This window comes from Loxodonta africana, chromosome 10 (assembly GCF_030014295.1).
Source record: "Loxodonta africana isolate mLoxAfr1 chromosome 10, mLoxAfr1.hap2, whole genome shotgun sequence".
Taxonomy (NCBI): domain Eukaryota; kingdom Metazoa; phylum Chordata; class Mammalia; order Proboscidea; family Elephantidae; genus Loxodonta; species Loxodonta africana.
In genome coordinates, this window is record NC_087351.1 from 110,754,762 (window position 1) to 110,775,220 (window position 20,459).

Consider the following 20,459-nt stretch of genomic DNA (forward strand, 5'->3'; position numbering starts at 1 on the left):
CAAAGCAAGAGGCGGTCTACAAAAAGTACCTCTACTTTCCCATTAAAGGAGGAGAAAGTTAGTTTGAGAGGGGCACTGTGGGGAGCTCTGGCTGCTGACCCGCAGCACAGTGGACACCCAAGCACAGGGGAACAGGGGGGCTCCTTCCCCTCTCCTCCTCCGGAGTCCCCGAGGGCGCCGGCCCTTCCCCTAACTGTAACCTGATCATGGCCAGAACCAGCTTGCCCAATGCCAGGGCTGAATTTAGCTTCATGATGAGTAATAAAATTCACATGTTCTTTATTTAGTCCATATAATACACCATTTTTAGAATTTTTAAAATCAGATAAAAGAGCATATTAAATGGCAAGTGTATGAAGTTTCTCTTCATAAACAATGTCAAAACAAAAATTTCTGAATTACAAAATGTTAAAAAATATGTAGGTACTTAACATTTCACTAAAGCATAAAGTTACAGATATTTTCTAAAGAAAAATAATTGTGCCACTTACCTATTTTTGCTGTTTCTATGAACTTTTTTTTAATTCTGTACATAGGACATTTTGTACAAAATATGAAGTCTACATTTTTATTACTTATTACCATAAAACAAAGATACAATGTATGTACAATATTAAAAGGAAGCCATACTAAAGCCACACTAAAAAGACACTAGGAATAGTGACATTTCCGATGTAGAGATACATTTTGGAAAATGTGAAGATGCCAAATGCAGAATTTTATGAAGAAAAACAGTCACCAAATTTACTAGTTTATTTTCCATGTCGTACTTCTGAAATCAGTTTGGTACAATAAGCAGTGGGTCTATATAATGACAAAGAAGTCGAATAATTAGCACAGGGACTCAGAGTACTAACTAGGGAAACTTTAATAGGCCAAAATATTAATACTCTTGTCAAAGGAAGTTAGTTTCTCTCAAAACTTCTCTTTCTTTCTTTTGGTGAATGTTTATCTTCAGTAAAGGGCAGAAATAAAACCTAGACCAAGAGATGTTCTCAGATGTTGAGCTTTACACAATCAACCAAACACTGATATTTTGCTTTTTACCTAGGGCAGAAACGGATTTTTTTTTTCCTCCCAGAAACCTCTCACAAACATAGTGAATGTCCAAAATCAAGGGTATTTGAGAATCTATCAGCTAAAGACGGAAGCTCAAACAATGGTATATCAAAATACATAAGACGCTGCTTTATACAATAAAAAGCACCCTTTTTCACTCAAAAGGAGAAGGCATCTAAACTTTTTTTTAAATTATAGATTTCGTAATGGTAAAATGGATAGATAGTTGTCAAGTTTCTCAGGAAATGCTTTTTTTCACAAAGTGGACTTGCCCACTTTAGGCTGGGGCAATCTTCTAACTTAGCTCTCGCTCTGACTCTTAGCACAGTAAAACCCCCTCCCCCAAGACACAAGGAAATCAACCATGTCGGTGGGTGGACTCAAACGAAACCAAAGGGCAGCAGGCGCTACAGCCACAAAGGACCCACGTCTGCGCTCACGGTGTTTTAATGGACACAGGAGACCTCGACTGAAGACAGATCTTAGAAGAAGCCACGTACTACCTTTTATGCATCCAGACAACTAACACTAAGTTATATAATCTTATGCCAGAGACAAAAGAAACTAGAATCACTTGTTTAGAATAGCAGTACACGTCTCAAATAGCTTTCAAGCAGGATAAAGTCAAGATACTGGCCACCCTGAGAAACACAGGACAGACAAAGTGCTGGGTTTAAGGATTTTTCTCCTCGTGCTATCCCATCTAAAACAAAAAGCTCAGTGCATGCGGGAGTCTGTGAGCTACACAGCAGCATCTGAAGATGGATGAAAACTTAGATATTGGATTTTACTTGTGAGGTGTTTATAATGTGTGTGCTCTTTCCACAGAAAAAGACTCAGAGCCGTCCTCACTGGGGTCTCCCCTAAGCTCTGAGAACCACGCCTGATTTATACACAACCTCGCGGCCAAGCCAGTGTAACCGGTATTGTCTTTGTTCCCTTAAGTCGAAAGGCAGCTGCAGTTTGCGTGAGGCCGCGAGCTGGTTAACTCAAAATGATCTCACCCTAACGTTCTACAAAATATGGAGTCCTTAGAGACTAATTTTATTAATTCAAGAGCCCTGTTAAAGGGCAACAATGTCTGAGTAAGGAAAAAAAGTTCTGCGAATGAAAATATGAACACATAATTGTAAAATTCCAATTCCAGTCAAAGGAGACAGAGAAGCTCTTTCTGAAGTAAGTTCCTTCTACCAGCTTACTCCTGGAACCCTGGTGCTGTGCCACGGAGTTGAAAGTATGGCTTTAGATTGACGTACGAGAAGTCTGACATGGTGTACGTGCCATTAACAAAAGTAAAGAAATGCCCTAGGAAATAACAGCTGCTGGGGATTGTCACGTCACTTTTTCCAGGAAGTCTCGTTAGAACCCGAGAGCAGAGAATCACCTCAATGAGTTAAAAAACAAAAACAAAACAAACAAACAAAAAAAACACAACAGCTGGCTGAGTAACAATTATGTAGAAACAACCTCAAGGTTGAAAAAGTCTTAAACAACAGGTAATACTTGGTAAAGTGTTCCTCTGATCTGAAAACCATGGGCCGCATCCTAGAGCCACCTGTGTTAAAGGGTAGAGAGTCCATCTGTGTAGAAGGAGGTGCTGACCAGGGTATCTGTCTAGGTCTGACTGCGGGGACATCCTCGCTGGCGACCCTGCCCACCGCCCTGCTCTGCACGGGGCGCCTGAGAACCCACCATTGTTTGAACTCCTGCTGGCTGCAGACGCAGAGCTGCGTTATTGCCTAGGAACGGGCGAGAAAGCGCGGATTTGAGTGTAACTGATTTGTGTGGCACGAGGACTATGCATGTTCTACAGAACCCAGAGAAGACCGGCAGCGCCCCCCACCCCCCACCCCGGGCTCAGCTAGTGCCCGCCCTGGGACAGCAGCTCGTCGGCTCTGCAGTGGGCATCCAAGGCTCTCTTGGTGTAGGGGTCGTGAGGCAGCTCCGACTTGCGGCGCACCAGAGCACGGTCCTTCTTCGGGTCTTTCTGTGCCTGAAACCAAAAATGCAATGGGGTTGGCTAGAAACTGAGCTATCTGAAGAGCGGACTCGCTTATTCTCAACTATGATTCGTGGGATAGTTATGAGTCTAATGGGGGTCACACAAACTCTAGGTCTCGCTGGTCACAGGGAAAGAGCAGGAGGTTCCTTAAATGAAACAGAAGACTAAGGAATCAACCAGACCTATCTTGTTTAAAGATCACTGAATGACTCGTGTGTGTAGCGCTGCATGTAAAACACAGGCATTTCTGTCTTCCCAAATGGGTAGCTTTCGTACAGAATACTCAGCACCTCCATTTGCAGAGTCCGCCAGTAAACAGGAGGCTATTTCTGCCTACTTCATACAACAGTACCACACCGCCTGACGGCCCTGTCGACTACAGAAGGGTTTCAGACACTCTTAATTTCCTGTGGAGGTAAAAAGGAGAGATGAAAAACCACATTTAAACTGGATTTAAAACCAAGAAAAGATCTAAAAGTTTTAACAAATTTGAAGAAGGGTAGTTACAGTAAGAGACCTTAAATGGGTCACGTAAGGAAAACACCTCTAGCACTCAGAAATCCTCTTTTTAATTATTTACGAAAAACTAATATTAGAGGCCAGAAATAAAAGGCTCCCTTCTCCACGTCATTCTCTTCCAGAAGTTTAGGAAGTTTTGGTTTTACTTAAAACAAAACTAAATGAACCCCATTTTCACAAGATGATTTAGATAATGGGGTCTACAAAGAAAGGGGTGCCTGATCTGGGGTATTTACATACTAAATGCATTCGTTTCCACGAGTAACAGTTAAAACAAATTATTGTTATAATAAACAAAATGCCCAGATGTCACTGAGTAGACTCTGACTTATGGTGACCTTGTGTGTGTCACAGTAGAACTGTGCTCCACAGGGTTTTCAGTGGCTGGGTTTTTGAAAGCAGATCGCCAGGCCTTCCTTCCCAGGTGCCTCTGGGTGGACTGAAACCTTCAATCTTTTGGTCAGCAGCCAAGCGCTTAACTGTTTGCGTCACCCAGGGACTCCAGTCATAAGGTTCTATTATTCAGGGCCATCGCATTAATATCAATACTTTGACGGCGAAAAGAACAAAACCATAACAGCTTCTTGTGGTTCCAGATATCTAACCTCGATATGGTATGTAAAGTACATTCTTTTTTGTTTTAATAAAAAGGTCAAGGAACTGGAGAAGTCATAAATGAAAAGATCATTTTTCAGGGCTACATATTTCTTAGCAAGGTTCTTTGCAGATTCATCTGCAATAATGCCAAGATTTAAAAAGAATTTTGCTGTGACACCATTTTAGGTTTATTTTTGGCAACGATGCTTGGATGCTAATATTCACTCGTGGCAAAGGTGGGAGTTGGCTGTTGTCCCTGGGAAGCCAGTGAGACAGAGTTCCGGGGGGGGCTGCCCACACGGAGAGTGGGGTCAGGAGTTCCCACAGAGGGCCCGTCCACGGCCACTAGCTTGTGAGAGAGCTTTGGTTTGTAAAGCACGTTTGCTTTGACCCACAGGAACTCAGAGGTGAAATTCCACCTTGGGTTTTTATGTCCGTTCTATATTGATCTGTAAAGCAAAACAAAATGAAGCAAAACAAAACCAAGACCTGTATATACTTGAAATATTTAATTTCTGCTGAAACGGGCATTCTAGGGAGAAGAAAACATCGTTTTAATGGAAAAAGGCAATAGTCAAAACCTTGGAGCTGGAACTCATCAATGCAAATTTAGGAAGCAAGCATGGCCCTGAGCTTCTGCAGCCGGAGGTCCTGAGAAGACAGCCTTGGAGGTGTTTTAAGTCAGCGTGGAAGCAGAGAAGGAAGTCACACACAAGAGGGAAACAACTAGAAAACCTGGAGCCAGGGAGGAAGGAGACCTCACGCATACGATCACCCTAGGTGAGCAACACGTGTGGGCGAGGCGTGATGGCAGACATGCTGGGGGGGTGGAAGAGACAGAAAAGAGGACAAAGCACAACTTGTGGACATCTCCGCGGAGGAGACACTAGCTGGAGCCAAGGGCCCCGTCTGCAGCCAACGGACAGAGGTCAAAGTTTGGATGTTGACAAGAAACAGTAAAAGAATAGCGGGGGCAGGGGAGACAATTGTGCGACTTTTCTCCCCCTTCTACAGGAGCAATTCCAACTTTACCACTGAATTGAACATAGAACTGATGACAATTTCTCAATTTTGAACTGACCAATTTTTAATTTTATCTTGACCATCACAAGCTGGCATGACATGGACAAAAGGGAAAATACTTCATGTACACAACGTTTTCCTGAAGAAAAAGCCTTAAACACACTCTACGTATTTTATAAGGAATACCTTCACTTCCCACCTTTCGTCTTTCTACACCTTCCTTACTTGCATGGTTGATACTGCTTTTCTCCCGACCAACTGTTAAAAATGAGAATTACAAACATTTTAAATGTCTCTGACAGAAATGGTCTTCACATGAACTTTACTAGTTTGCTCTGAATGTTCTGTATAGGGTTATAGAAGTTTCTCAAAAGAAATCTGAATAATGGTTCTATTACTGGGTGACTGCTCATTTGAATTTCTCTGAAAACACCTAGCCGGCCAGGCCCCATGGGCACTTGGGTCTCGGCCATCACCCCCCTTTTCCGGTGGTACGATGACTTACCTTTCACGCCTGCCCTGGCCCCACGCTCAAGTCATTTTAAGGACATTTGGAATTATTTTGGGAAAATAAAATTTGCTAAAAGCAAAAATAAAAGGACACTGAAAATATTCCAAATTACTAAATATAAAAGCTGAAAAGCTTGGGACAGTTTTTTCACTGTAACTTAGGCCAATGTGGTTTCCAAACATTTGCAGATTACAAAGAGTCTGTCACTTCAAATACTACCCCAAGGAGACAGTACTTCATAGCTATCTGTCTTCTAGAGAGCCTGATCCATAGAAATCTATGTCTTGAAATCAGATAATTTAGTCTACAGTTTTGTTCTTTTTCAGGGCTGTTTTGGCTATTCTAGGTCCTTTGCCATTTCCACATGGATTTTAAAATCAGGTAGTCAATTTATTTAAAAAAAAAAAAAAAAAGGCTACTGGGAGTCGAACTGATATTTTGTTAAGTGTGCTGACTAATGCTTGGGAGAACTGACATGGGAACGGCATTGAGTCTTCTGACCCACAAACATGATCCACAGGAATCTAAAGGCCAAAGTGGAGGAAGAGCTTTCGCAAGAATGTCAGTTATACAGAAAATTCAGCTATATAACTTGATATCAGGAATCACGAAAACAAGAAAACAAACATGCTACCAGAGGTCCCCAAGAAATCTGTCTGCACATCCTCTACCAGGAACTAGGTGCAGGGACTGGCTCCTTCCCCCGACATACACTGCACGCCTGCTGAGCCAGGGCTGGTCCCCTTCCTAAGGGCCATGGACGATCAACCTGGGGGAGGTCTGCCTGGCACAGTGCATCATACAAGTAGTAGAGCCACTTTCAAAGGCAGCTCTCCTCAAGATAAAGATGCTATTTTGGTTTGCGTTCTTGATCTTGACCCAGTCCTCGGACTCCTAGAGTGGGACCTAAATCATATCTACAACGGACATATCCATTACACTTTGGGCATAGTTTGTTCTTTCCTTAGTTTTAATTCTGACCTAAGTCAAAAAGCAAAACTCTCCAACCCGAAGTATTTAATGTGTAAGAATATGGTTACAAATCAACTTCCTTTTCAAGCTGTGTGGCCTAAGTGACTTAAAAGCCACCAGGCCCTTAGAAAGCTAGTGAGCAGGCTCACTTAGGCTCACTTGTAGGCAGGACCGATTTGATTTCCTCCCGGCTGCCTGGCCTTATGTTCTGAATCACTAAAAAAGGTGACCTTAAACTCCTTTCCAAAAAAAAAAACAAAATCCAGGAGGAGGAAAATTAACACCCCCAACAGACAGAATAAATACAAAAGGATTTTTTTTTTGATTAAATTCATCCGTTGTTGCTTTTATTAATTGTGAAAAAAGTACGGGATTCAACTACAATAAGTTAAAAAAAAAGTTATGTTCGCTAGGAGTATGTTGAGTTTTTCCACTGGATTTTTGCATTTACTAACTTTGATGAGCTGGAACCAGCAGGCATTCACCTGTTTTTCTCACCCCCCCAGGCGAGGCCAGGTGGGGCAGGACCTGGCAGGTGAGTGAGGCTGCCCACAGGTGCCTGGCCACAGGTGCCACTCCTCCTGCAGTCCAGGAGCAGACAGTCTAGACCAGCACGGCCCAAGTGAAACATGACACCAGCCACGTGTCTAATTCAAAATTTTCTAGTGGCTACATTGAAAAAATAAAAAGAAATTGCTGAAATTAATTTTAATAACATACAATAAAACCTGGGAAAGCCAGAACCTGTGTAAGGTGGAAACCTGTCAGAGAAGGAAGACTCAAACATTTTCCCTAAAATCAGCTACAGAAAGTCGTAAGACTTCACTTTGCCAAAGGTGGAAAACTTGCGAGACCTGGAAAAGCAAGGCAGTCCCGTGGAGTTCTGGCTCTCACAGGTTTCACTGTATTTTATTCAACACATTCTATCCAAAATGTTACCATTTCAACATATAATTGATAATAAGAAACCAGGAACGAGGCATTTTTGCATTCCCTTGTTCAAGTCCTGAATCTGGTGTGTGCTCTGGCCTCGGAGCTGCGCTGTGAGTGCTCGGTGGCCGCCTATGGCTTATAGCTGCCGTGCCGGAAAGCCAGGCCTAGACTGTGGACGCCACTCTTGCTAACGTCTGATCCTGTCTGGATAAGCGGGGAGTGCAATTTCCTTGAATTGAGAACAAATAGATGAAAGAAACCCGCTCTGCTTAATTGAGCTGCAGATGACCCCGGCATTTATGAGCCATCTGCACTCAGCGTTGTCATTGCAACAACAGGGTCATGTTAAATTTCAGGCTGTTGGTGCTGCAAGTCTGCAGGGATTCTCAGGCTGTCAAAGGGCACGGAAGTTTCAAAGGTGGAAAGGCTGCCGCCCCTAAAGCCACCCAGGATGACATGCCTCCGTGGGTTCAGGACAGGAAAGTGTGCTCCGAGGAGCGCTGCAGTCGAAGGCCCCTCAAGCCCATGCAGCCTCAGTGAACCCCAACCCCGCTTGAAGGCCTGAGCTGTACCGAGTCCCAATTCAGTAGTCAGAGTCCCAAGGGGGCTCTCTGTGGACCAGCGGTGATCTAAACATTTCCCCAACAATGGAAATGAAACCCCCTAGAGCCTGGGTACCAGGGAAGAGGTCCTGAGAAAGCCCTGGTCCCGAGACAGTGGCTCTGACAGATGCGACGGGGAGGCCCTGGGTCCTGGGGCCGAGGCGGCTTAGTGGTGACCACCGTGGAGAACTAAGGGGGCTATCTCTGGGCCAGAGCAGAAGGTGCAAGAGAAGAAAGCGTGGCAAACTAGTATTGCTGCAAAGCTTCTGGTCTTGCTCAAGCTAACATTTAAAGAACAGGCAGGAGTGGGGATTATCCCCGTGAAAGGAAACGAAGAGGCTCATCTCAGGCACATCCTTGACCCTTGGAAACGGTTCCTAGCAATGTGATCACTGAGTAAGACCTACGATCAGGTTTCCTATAAAGTTATCAATACGGAATTCTAGTTTTAGCTTCAACAGAAGGCAGCGATGCAGGTCACGTCACCTACTAAAATTATATGTGCTTCTTAAGCAAAGCTACAAAGCGTACGTCTCAACTTAGCTCTGTGCTTTTACCTGGTGAGCATCTTCGCTCCCTGTCTTTCTCAGCATCTGTACATCTTCAAATAAAGGCCCGTCTGTCTCCATTGCGACCGGGATGTTCAGGGCGCTGGCTTGTCTATGCACTGCGTACTGGAATGCAAAGTCAGGTGTCACTGTCCGGCAGGTGCTCAGGCTGAGCTCCAGGGCTCTCCTCTCGCCCGGCCGGGGACACACCTTCCCATGGGTGTCCTCCCCAGCACCCTGTCCTGACACCCACTCTCTGGCAGATACACTTGCCTATAACCTCAGCACCGGGTGCCCTGCAGTCTCCACAGCTAGGAAGCTGTGTGTTCTCTGCTGTGCAGGCAGCCCTGGGAGTGAGAGCTCAGTGGGCCCACAAGGACCACTTCAAGCTCTTGGTTTCACGTAGCCCCCCACCACACACACCCCAGGGCCTTCAGTGCTCGGTGGCTGGTCCAGCCTGAGCCCTGCCTTGTGGTTTCTGATGTTCTGACTCTACAATTGGGATCTCAACACAAGGGATACCTGGGTTTGCTCGTGGAAATGTCTCGCCTCAGAAATCTGCTCCCCTAATCCCCCTCCTTGGGCACAACCAGCTACCCAGCGGCACCTCCCCTTACTTCTGGGACACCGTACCCGCTACATGGCGGTGGGCCTGGTCCCACTCTCCCTCTGGCCCCTTCTCTAAGCCTTTTCCTCACTCACTGAAAGCCATGACTGCTGATACCCTTTGACCCACACTCTCAATGTCTTCGCTGTCTACCAAACCCAGTGCACCGGGACCTGCCCTAGAGTGAACATGTTCACCCTGAGTCCTGTGCTGGCCCTGTTGGGGAAATCTGCTGCGCTCTGGGCTCCAGAGCACGTGGGTGCTCTGGGGTGAGCCAGGCCTGTGGGACCTGGCCTTGGAGATTGTTTCCTAAGATGCGGACCCTATCACGCCAGAGGCTGGTGTGGTAGGGAGATGAGAAGGTACATGGAATAGCTTGACTACTGCTACTGTTTAGTGTCTACTTTCTCTGTGAAGGGGAGGACAAGGCAAAGAAAAAACCTGGGTGTCTGCTGTGACCGGTACTACTCCACGCCATGCACCCATCCTCAGGGTTCCCTCTCCTGCCCCACTCTCTCACTCCTCACAGTCTGGTCCCAGCGCACCCCTCATGAATGGGATCTCTGGCACATGGTTACCAGTAACCTCTTGGCCGCTAAGCCATTTTTAGCTACTCTCAGTTGACCTCCCTGTGGTGTGATGCAGTTGAACTGTCCTTCCGGAAACCTTGCGCTCCGTCTCCTGGCTCTTCTCCTCCCTCCTCAGCCTTCTCAGGGACCTCTTTCCTCCACTCATACCTTAAACAACAGTCCCTGGCCCCTCCTCGCCACCCTGTGGGGTTTCTCTGACCCACACCCTTAACCACTCCGGTGGGTTCACGGCTTCCAAACCTCTCTCCTCACCCGCACCTGGCTGTGCCGTCACTCAAAGCAGCATCTGAGAGCCGCTGCTGCCCATTGTGGGGTCAGCTCTGAGGTGCTGCCACTTCCTCTCCCTACCCAGTGGACCCGGGTCCTGCCAGGCCTCGCCTTTTGACCCTTGACTCTGCCAGTACCACAACCACATTCCCACACGTGCCCATGAGGGCCACCCTCCCAGCACCCACCCCTCCCCTGCTGCTGCCAGAGAGCTTCTGGAACCCTTTCCTGATGATGCCACCTGGCCGCTGTGGCTTCCTGACCTCTGCACCCACGTTGGGATGAGATCCAAAGACAATGTTTATCTTTGAATAGACCAAATATTTTGTTTGTAAAAAATGAGGGTTAGTGCCAGAGAAACTTCTAGATACGTGTCAGTGAACACGTAGTGAACTAGCAGGAATCCAGCTTAAAAAATAAAGCCATTAAATCCATTCTCAAAAAGGCAGGTTTGAGATGGAAAATCAAGCGTCAAAAAATCCAGCTACTTTCTTTACATAAATAAGAAACAAACTGTATTGTCTACAAAAGGTTTTACTTTTTTAAATAAACGGCAAGCAGTGAGGAAAGAATAGAAACTTTTTCTCTCAAGAGAATGAAAAGCCAGGCTGAGGCCCTAACTTCTAGCTCTGCGAGAGTAGGCCATGAAGTATTTTCCACATGAGCAGCACCACGCTGGGCAGCAGGGGGCATGCGGACAGGACTTGCAGGGTAAGTCACAGGAGAGACGAGCGGTTGGGAGGATACAAAGATCACAGCTTCACAAGCGTTCTCACCAGCTCCACGCAAAGATGTGAGGCAGGTGAAGACCATGACATTGATGGAATTCACAGAGACATTTTTAAAGAGAGTAACCAAAAGGAATTAAAAAACATAAGAAAACTCAAGTTCCGAAAAGGGCGGAGAGAGGATATATATTTACGTATCTGTATATATCAGATGCAACACTGGCACAGTAGGAAAAGCGGGCCCCGCTTGTTAGTGCAACCAACCAGCTCCTGAGCCTGTAATGCGAACGTCTTACCTAAGGTTTTCACTGGGTTATTCCTACATTCTAGGTAAAATGAATATGACGTTGTGTATGATTTTCAGGGTGTTGGTTCTGACATGTGGGCAGCTGGTCCTGGAGCTCCTGCCTGGGATGTCTCCTGCATGGCCCTGCCCAGGGATCTTCCGGACACTTGGCAACGCCGGCGGGGCCAGACCACCCAATTGTGCCCCAGACCGATGGCATCGCTATGTTTCAAAGCAACCATCAGTACTTTAACCTCGTTCTCAACATAAATTCTATTCTCTAAAGTAGATCAACTATAGCTATCTACCTCGATTAAGCACTACATGGCTTCAGGCAGCAATCTTCCAACGGCATTTCTACGTGAGGGCTTGGATCCGTACCGTTAGACCAATGGGGGCTACTTGTTTCAGGCGGCATCAAGGATAGAAAATTAAGAACGTCATTTAATTGGTTTGTCTTTTGATTTCAGTGTATCAAAAGGAATACAAATCAACAAGCTATTACATAGGTAAAATAGTTTTAACTTCATGTATCACTTTCCCTTAAACTTTGGAGGGATTAAAAAAACTACACACCAACTTAGATAATGATTATTTACACACACCCCTCACCAAAAGAAAGATACTTTATAACCTAGTTTGCCTTACTGAATCTCTTAGGGTTTGAGAGTGACGTCAGTGGTCCTCCACAGACGGTAAACTATTTTCTTTTCTGGTGAGCTGAGGAAAGCATGAGAGTCCTTTGTGTGGCAAAGGTTCAGACAAGTGAGTTTCATTAAGCGGCGTTGTTATAATCGGACAGGCACACAGAGCACGAAGAAATGTTGGCAACGACAGCACTCCAAAGCCCAATCATTTAAACAAGTGTACAGAAAACCAAAGACCACAACTCACAAATCAGCCCAAAACACGCAGCCCTGGGCCAACCTGACGGTTCACACTACTTAGGAAATGGCTTTAATTGCTGGCAGCTCCAGAGATGTGAGCATTTGCACCAACTTGCTAGAGCACATTGGGACCCCCCCGCCCCCTGGCCGGTGGAGAAAAGGATTAGTCGTGCACGTGGCAAAATTCAGGTAATTTCTAACAACGACAAAGACTGAGCCCACAGAAACCCAACCTCAGGAGAGAACGTCCACTTCACTCCTGCTCTATCTCAAATCTCATCTCCTTTCCTTTAGAATAAGTTTGACATGTAAAAGAAAGGCAAATACCGTTTGAAGGACAGCATCTTTTTGACATTTGCAAGAGAAGCCAAATTACAATCCTGGCCTCAGACAGAGGTGATATCCTGGTTTTCTTTCTACCACAGTATATTCCTAAGATTTGCATCTTATTCAAAAAGCAGAGGAAAAAAATACATCAATTCTGTGGTAAAAACTTTTGGTGGGGCAAAAAGAAGTACTTGTACGAGAGGAGGATTACAAAGTTGAAAAGTATTTTTTATTGCAGACAATTTCATATACAATGTTAGTGAAATCGAGTTCCCTTCCCTCCCGGGATGACGCCATGCTCCTATGTCATAAAAACATTCCAGTAATCCCCCGCACGTTTTCATGTCACTCTCTTTTTTAGTACCTGGGGGTTCGCTTTGGCTAGATTTTCTATTTTAACCCATGCTTCTTCTCGTTCTTTCATTTTTAGCTTCTCTCTGAAAAATAGTAAAGTGTCATTTGTATTAGAGAGACGAATCACATTCAAGAAAACGTTAAGGGGAAAAAACACTGACATGCCCAACAACACAATTGTCTACTTTTCCTTTGACACTTTCTGGTCTCAGCCACATACACACTCCACAGTGGTGGTCACCGTGTGTGTACCGGGAAAAACAACACTAAGAAAGCAACAGGGATTTAGAGGGAGAGAGTTAAGAAAGCAAATAAGCTAAAATGTTAACATGTCTAGGAATTGAAATTCTTAAAAATATTTGTACAAGTAAATCTTATGTCTCCGCCTGTCCCTCGTTTAGTTGCTTCTTCACAGAACCCATACAATTTTGACGAGAAGCTTACACAGCCACGGAAGATACCACAGTGTAAAAGAGGTTGTTTTAGTCACTGTTGTATTGCCAGAAACCTGAAACAGTGAGTCTAGGCACATAGGTAAGCAGGAATAAATGACAGCTAGTTTTATATATACACAAATATACACTGCTGTTGTGTGCTGTCGAGTCAATTCCAACTCATATTGGCCCCATGCGATATAGCAGAACTGCCCCCACAGGGTATCCTAGGCTGTGTAATCTTTACTGAAGTAGACAGCCAGGTCATCAGTGCTGTGGAGCAGTCGATGGGTTTGAACAATCAACCTTTCAGTTAGTAGCCAAGCCAAGCTCTTAACCATTGCACCACCAGGGCTCCTTGTGTATATACAGTTGTTATGTGCCACAGAGTTGATTCCAACTCATAGCAACACTACAGACAGACTCATAGTGACCCCATAAGATAGGGTAGAACTGTCCCATAGGGTTTCCAAGGTTGTAATCTTTACGGAAGCAGACTGCCACATCTTTCTCCTGCAGAGTGGCTGGTGGGTTTGAACTGCCAGCCTTTCAAACCTTTCAGTTAACATCCAAGTGCTAAACCACTGTGCCCCCAGGGCGCTTTCTCTCTCTCTAAAATAGAAATATGTATAAATATACTGTATTTTGAATTACATCAATTCAAAGTTTATCTCAGCTAGTTTCAAGGGACAAAAAATAGAATCTGCCAACAGCCCAAACTCTGCAGATATGAGTGGCTCGCACAGTGACCAGCACAGCCCACACTCTGCAGACGTGAATGATTCGCGTGGTGACCGGCATGGCCCACACTCTGCAGATGTGAATGGCTCACGTGGTGATCGGCACGGCCCACACTCGGCAGACGTGAATGGCTCGTGTGGTGACCAGCACGGCCCACATTCCACAGACGTGAATGGCTCGTGTGGTGACCGGCACGGCCCACACTCTGCAGACGTGAATGGCTCACGTGGTGACCAGCACGGCCCACATTCCGCAGACGTGAATGGCTCGTGTGGTGACCGGCACGGCCCACACTCTGCAGACGTGAATGGCTCGTGTGGTGACCAGCACGGCCCACATTTCACAGACGTGAATGGCTCGCGTGGTGACCGGCACGGCCCATGCTCTGCAGACGTGAATGGCTCGCGTGGTGACCGGCACGGCCCACATTCCACAGACGTGAATGGCTCGCGTGGTGACTGGCACGGCCCACGCTCTGCAGACGTGAATGGCTCGCGTGGTGACCAGCACAGCCCACACTCCACAGACGTGAATGGCTCGCGTGGTGACCGGCACGGCCCACACTCTGCAGACGTGAATGGCTCGCGTGGTGACCAGCACGGCCCACGTTCCACAGAAGTGAATGGCTTGTGTGGTGACCGGCACGGCCCACACTCTGTAGATGTGAATGGCTCGTGTGGTGACCAGCACGGCCCACGCTCTACAGACGGGAATGGCTCACGTGGTGACCAGCACAGCCCACATTCTGGAGATGTGAATGGGTCACCCTGTGACCAGCACAGCCCACACTCTGCAGATGTGAATGGCTCTCACAGTGACTAGCACAGCCTGGGGACGGGCCATGGTGTCAGCTGGGCCTGCACTGGCAGATGCTGGGCTCTGAGGTGCTCGAGGGCAGGGGAGCAGGGCCTGCTTTTCAAAGGACCCAGCCTCGATTCCGGAGATGCCCTACATTTACACAGGTTGTTATACCAGAGCGGTAAAGCTGTGGGAGAAGGCTGTTGCTCCCTCACATGAGCCTTACAGGATAGAATGACATTCCTGCCTCACAAACATGAAAAAACGAGCACACACTGCAGGCCCCTAGCATGCACAAGAAAAGCAGACATCCCAAACGCTCAGTTCTGGACTACGAACGTGCTATCCTGACTACAACTGGTAGTGTAGCGGGGAGAATCCCTAACTTTAAACCAGCGTTCTTGGAAAATGAGTTATCACAACCAAGTTTCAATGTGCTTTCCAAGTATGAGAGGGCTAGTTTTGCTTTAAAGTGAGGAATAACTTTTTAGGGCAAAGCCACGGAAGAGGCCTATTCAGGATTAAGAAAAAATGAAAACAAAAAGCCCTTCAGACAGTACTGCTGGAAAGGAGCAACTTACTTCAGCTTCTCGGCTTTGAACTGCTGCGTGCAGTCGTCAAATAGTTTTTGGTTCATCTCCATGAATAGCTTCAGCGCGTTGTAGATCAGGCCGTGTATTGTCCTAGAGACAAAACTTCATGTTGAGACTCGAACGCTGGGTCTTGCCTACTCTTTCTCCCTTCCCTACTCTGCCACAAACATTTCCTCTCCAAATGCATCAGGCTATTTCAAGAATCCCACACATCGCGCGCTTCCTCAGCCTGTCACCTTGGACTCGTTGCTCTGCCTTCTCGGAGCCGGCCAGAGCTCTAGGCTCCTGCTTCACAATTGCTCTCGAGCCTCAGGCCATTGAATGTTAACGTCCTGGCAGCAAAGAGCCATCTTACTTGGAAACTGAGTTGAAACTTGAATATAATTGAGACAAACTTAATTACATAGAGGACAATAACAAAAACGTTTTATTTCCTATAAACGTTAGTTCCCTTTCAATTTTGTTCACAGAGGGCAGAAAAGTTAATTTTAATAATGCCAAAGCAGAGCTTTAGCAGGTAAAAAATGAAATTACTGTATTAAAACCAGCTGAATCAAACCTAATTCTCAAAGCACAGCTACTTTTTAATTCACTTTATGATAAAACCGAAATTATCTTCCGAAAACACTTAAAAGAACATTTCTTTCTCTGCAACGGGTAGTAATTTAGTATCAGTCACTAATCACCGCTAACCTTCACATTATACTAGACTAGACAGCATGGTTAAATTCCGGGGGGCTTTATCACCTCTCGAACTCAGTAAAAACACGAATGTTACAAAGCAAAGATTGTCAAAAGTCGATATACTAATACCTACGGCTACTACAGAATCACTGAGTGGTGGAAACGGCCAATGCGCTCAGCTGTTAACCAAAAGGTTGGCCGTTTGAATTCACCCAGAGGCGCCCTGGAAGAGAGACCTGGTGATCGACTTCTGAAGAATCAGCCATTGAAAACCCATGGAGCCCAGCTGTACTCGACACGCGTGGGGTCGCCATGAGTTGGAGTCACCTCGACGACAACTGGTTATGACAGCTGTGCTGCTGCTCCATGGATGATGACTCCTGTGGCCACTCCCTCCTCTTCTACTGCTGCCCCCAGCACCACTCAGCGCCAGTCCCACAACTACAGCCCTGACAGCAAGCATGTGCTCAGTGCTTGTTCTGCGCCAGGGACTTCACTGTATGTGTGTATAACTTTATCTTAGTCTTCACGAGGTGATACCACATTAAGGTATAACGTTATCTTAACTCATCTCCACACCACGACAATGCGCTGGATGCCGTCACTTTCTGGATTTTCAGATGAGGAAGCCGTGGCTGAAAGAAGTAACGTGCCTCGTTCAGACAGGAGTCGGCAGTGGAGCTGGGAATTGAAACCGGAGTCTGGCTTTGGCGCTCGTGCCCTCCCTCTGTCCACAGTTCTTCCACTCACCGCATTGGTTGGTGAAGCTCAGAGAACTCAGGGTGCTCATCACTGCTGGCCCCTGGCTGGCCACCCTCCCCTGCTCAGGCTGGTACGCCTGCTGCTTCGCAGCCTGACCCTGTGGGGAGGTGGTGCTGCTTGCACCCCGAGAGCGCAGGAGTGGCGAATGATGGAGGCCAGACTTGGGGCTGGTGGAGCGTCTGCACGGCACTGCAGGAGAAGCACTGTCTGGGGAGTCAGGAGACCCAGTTAGCGCCCGACGTGTCACTAAGCAGCTGTGTGCCTGCAGGCTGGGCTATGTGTTCTCTCAGCCTTGGTTTCCCTGTCTGTAAAATGAGGGGCAGGACTCCATCTCATAGCTCTGCTCCTCCTGCTCTGAAATTCTGACTTAGTGATTATCACGTAGAAAGGAAAGAAATGAAGGAGGACGGAGAAAGCAAAACTCGGAGACCCATATCGATTTAAATGACCAAAAACCCGTTGCTGTCAAGTCAGTTCTGACTCAGCGACCCCGCAGGACAAAGCAGAACTGCCCCACAGGGTTTCCAAGGCTGTAATCTTCATGGAAGCAGACTGTCACATCTTTTTTTCCATGGAGCAGCTGGTGGGTTTGAACCATTGACCTTTTGGTTAGCAGCCTAGCACTTTAACCACTGAGCAACCAGGGCTCCTCCAATTTCAACAACAGTAGTGTTTTGGGTAGTGCCAATTCGTATTCATAGATCACGTGGCCCCAAATGGAGAGCTTTCCATTATGGTCTCAGGAGACCACCGCTCTGTGACTCAGTTGACTGAGGCTCACTGGGCAGAAGGACAGAGGAGAGAAATATGGAGATGTTGAGATCTGCAGGCTGTCCTGCGAGCACCGCTCTTCATCTCTGTCCCCAGGTGCTGACTGCAGCGGGGGCTCCAGGTCTCACAGAGGGGCTCCTTTGGGGTGGTGTCAGCAGGGCCAAAAGACCCCTGGAAATGGGGTGAATGGTGCCCTCCTGCTGGGACTGCCCCTCACCGTGAGCTTTGCAGCCTCCTTTGACTCCTTGGGGGGAACTCTGAAAGGGGTGCAGAAGATGCTGCTCCTAGGATCCAGCAGGGACGGTGGGGTGAGCAGCTGGCCTCGATGTTGGCTTAAAACAGGGTCAGGAGGCAAAGAAATAAGGCCACAGATACAACCTACACTTTTATCTATTCCACAAAGAAATCAAACCTTTTCATTTCTTTTAACTGATACTTAAAATCTGGATGTCAGTGTTAACTGGTCTACAATATCGGCAAAATACACAACGTTTAACCATTACTGGATAAGAGGATAGCCTGGAGGGGTCTTTCTTACTTGTTCCAGTGGGTCTTTGAGTTGCGGTACAAGGACGGAAACATGATGGGCAGGATCTTTGCCGCGTTGTCACTGATTAAGCTCATGATATACTCGTTATTCCAGTAATACAGCGCCCGCTCCGCCACCTGAAAGACAGGACGCCGGCTGCTGGTGTCACGCTGAGACATGTGCAGCAAACAGCCTCACTACTATGCCTGCAGACAGGTGATGAGTTACACTGAGCTACAGAATCACGGTTACGCCTGCAAACTGAAATGCTCGACACGGCACCCCTGGACAGCCTTTAACAGAGACAGACAGCAACTTAACAAAGCATATTAAATCACACGGGAAGCAGGATATGACCAGCTAAATATCAGAGCCCATCATTTCTGAAACGAGCGTTGTAAGGACATTTCGTTACCTGCCCCGAGCCCCGTACCTGGAAGTGTGGGCTGGACACACACTTGGCTAACTGCCGGAAGAGAGGCTCCATGATCTTCACGAACTCCGAGGGCTCGATCACGTCTAAGATTTCTTCCAACTCATTGAGAAACATGACTTCTTTTGGACTGTGAGTCTTTGGCCAGTATTTGAGAAGTGCCATTACCACCTACAAGAACAAACACCGTGAGGAGTTTCCTGACAGAAAACGTCTGTGAATGAAGCCTGTCTTTTCACGAAGACACCCCCGTCATACAGCAGCCAAACAAGACGGTGCTTTCTCCTTGTGGAGGAGTGACGCTTCAGTAAATCAGTACAAGGTTTTTTCTTTGGTAATTAGAGAAACAGATCTAATTTTATATTCTTTAGAACCAAAATTTTAATTTCCATGACCCATTCTCTCTGATGAGCCACCATTTTAATTCTAGTGAGAATCAATTCCCTTAAAACAAGAAAACACCACAAAACAAATAAGCAGTTAGAAGTGTCTAGAGAGAGTAAGACCAATGGAGAAAACAGAGCGTACGTGTTCACACGTGCACTTTAGTGTGCAAGTGGTCAGTTCTGGAATGGCTGTGGCATAGACACGTAATCTACTTCCTTCTCAAATGAACTGACCAGTCATACACACACATGCGTGTGTGTATATATACAGTGTTTTCAATTATGCTAAAATATATACAAATATATTAAAAACTGGAGTAAGCTGATATTGCTAATTCCCACCACAATGGTGCTCCGGGTGACACTGGGCTAGTCACTTAGTCCCTGGGAGCAGCAGTGCCCTCATCAAAAGTGGCTTGACAACTGCCACCTCCAGGGGCTGCTGTGAGGATTAAGTGAAATACATGCAGCAGCTTGAGCAGGCACAGGAGCAGGGGTGCTGGCTCACAACACCCCCCTCCACTCAGCCAGTCTGCTGCAGCCAGGTCCCTGCCACACACACTCTATCCTAATTTTGGACGAGGAAACCAGGGTTCTTGCAAATTCAGACCCTTGCCCAAAGCAGACAGCTTACAAGATGTTTCTGCTGGGCAATTTCTCTATATGTTCCTGTAGTTTCCAAATTTCTTACGATTGTACCAGTATAAACCTGTTTACCCAGAATATAGGATTTGGCTCACTGCAGATTAACAGAATATTTCTAGAGATTAGCTATCTTAAGTTTAAAACAGTTCAACAGCCCAAAAAAGGCATTTCAGCAAGTATACACAGCTACATGCACCTATTGTTGTTGTTAGGTGCCGTCGAGTCGGTTCAGACTCATAGCGACCCTGTGTACAACAGAATGAAACACCGCCCAGTCCTGTGCCATCCTCACAATCGTTGCTATGCTTGAGCCCATTGTTGCAGCCACTGTGTCAATCCATCTCGTGGAGAGTCTTCCTCTTTTTCTCTGACCCTCTACTTTACCAAGCATGATGTCCTTCTCCAGGGACTGATTCCTCCTGATAATGCGTTACTTTGTGAGATGAAGTCTCAGCCATCTTCGTTTCTAAGGAGTATTCTGGCTGTACGTGCTTCTTCCAAGACAGATTTGTTCATTCTTCTGGCAATCCATGGTATAGTCAATATTCTTTGCCAATGTGATAATTCGAATGCATCAATTCTTCTTCATTCTTTGTCTAGCTTTCTCATGTGTATGAGGCAACCAAAAATACCAAGGCTTGGGTCAGGCTCACTTTGGTCCTCAAAGTGACATCTTTGCTTTTTAACACTTTAATGAGGTCTCTTGTGGCAGGTTTGCCCAATGCAACAACACCTTTGATTTCCTGACTGCTGCTTCCATGAGTGTTGATTGTGGATCGTAGTAAAACAAAATCCTTATACGCACAAATATATACTTGCACATGCAATGGTACAACTGCAATCTAATACTTTAAAGCAGTTGTCTAGCTGA

General features: G+C 46.4%; 1 protein-coding gene across 6 annotated transcripts in view; it reads right to left on the reverse strand.

The window, feature by feature from the left end:
- Nucleotides 1-262: 262 nt before the first annotated feature.
- PPP2R5C (protein phosphatase 2 regulatory subunit B'gamma) overlaps nucleotides 263-20,459 on the reverse strand; it is a 178,552-nt gene continuing 158,355 nt past the window's right edge. For 2 of the 6 annotated variants that reach the window (XM_064292968.1, XM_010588836.3), the window contains 6 exons: nucleotides 18,558-18,728; nucleotides 18,134-18,261; nucleotides 15,367-15,468; nucleotides 12,823-12,895; nucleotides 8,776-8,892; nucleotides 263-3,052 (listed from right to left, as the gene is read on the reverse strand). In XM_064292968.1, coding sequence (XP_064149038.1) covers nucleotides 2,921-3,052; nucleotides 8,776-8,892; nucleotides 12,823-12,895; nucleotides 15,367-15,468; nucleotides 18,134-18,261; nucleotides 18,558-18,728 — 723 coding nt within the window. In that variant the 3' untranslated portion in view covers nucleotides 263-2,920. Of the gene's footprint in view, nucleotides 3,053-5,399; nucleotides 5,459-8,775; nucleotides 8,893-12,665; nucleotides 12,896-15,366; nucleotides 15,469-15,495; nucleotides 15,752-17,812; nucleotides 17,928-18,133; nucleotides 18,262-18,557; nucleotides 18,729-20,459 lie in introns of those variants that run through there. The other 4 variants (XM_064292969.1, XM_064292971.1, XM_064292972.1 and 1 more) reach the window with 4 other exon arrangements.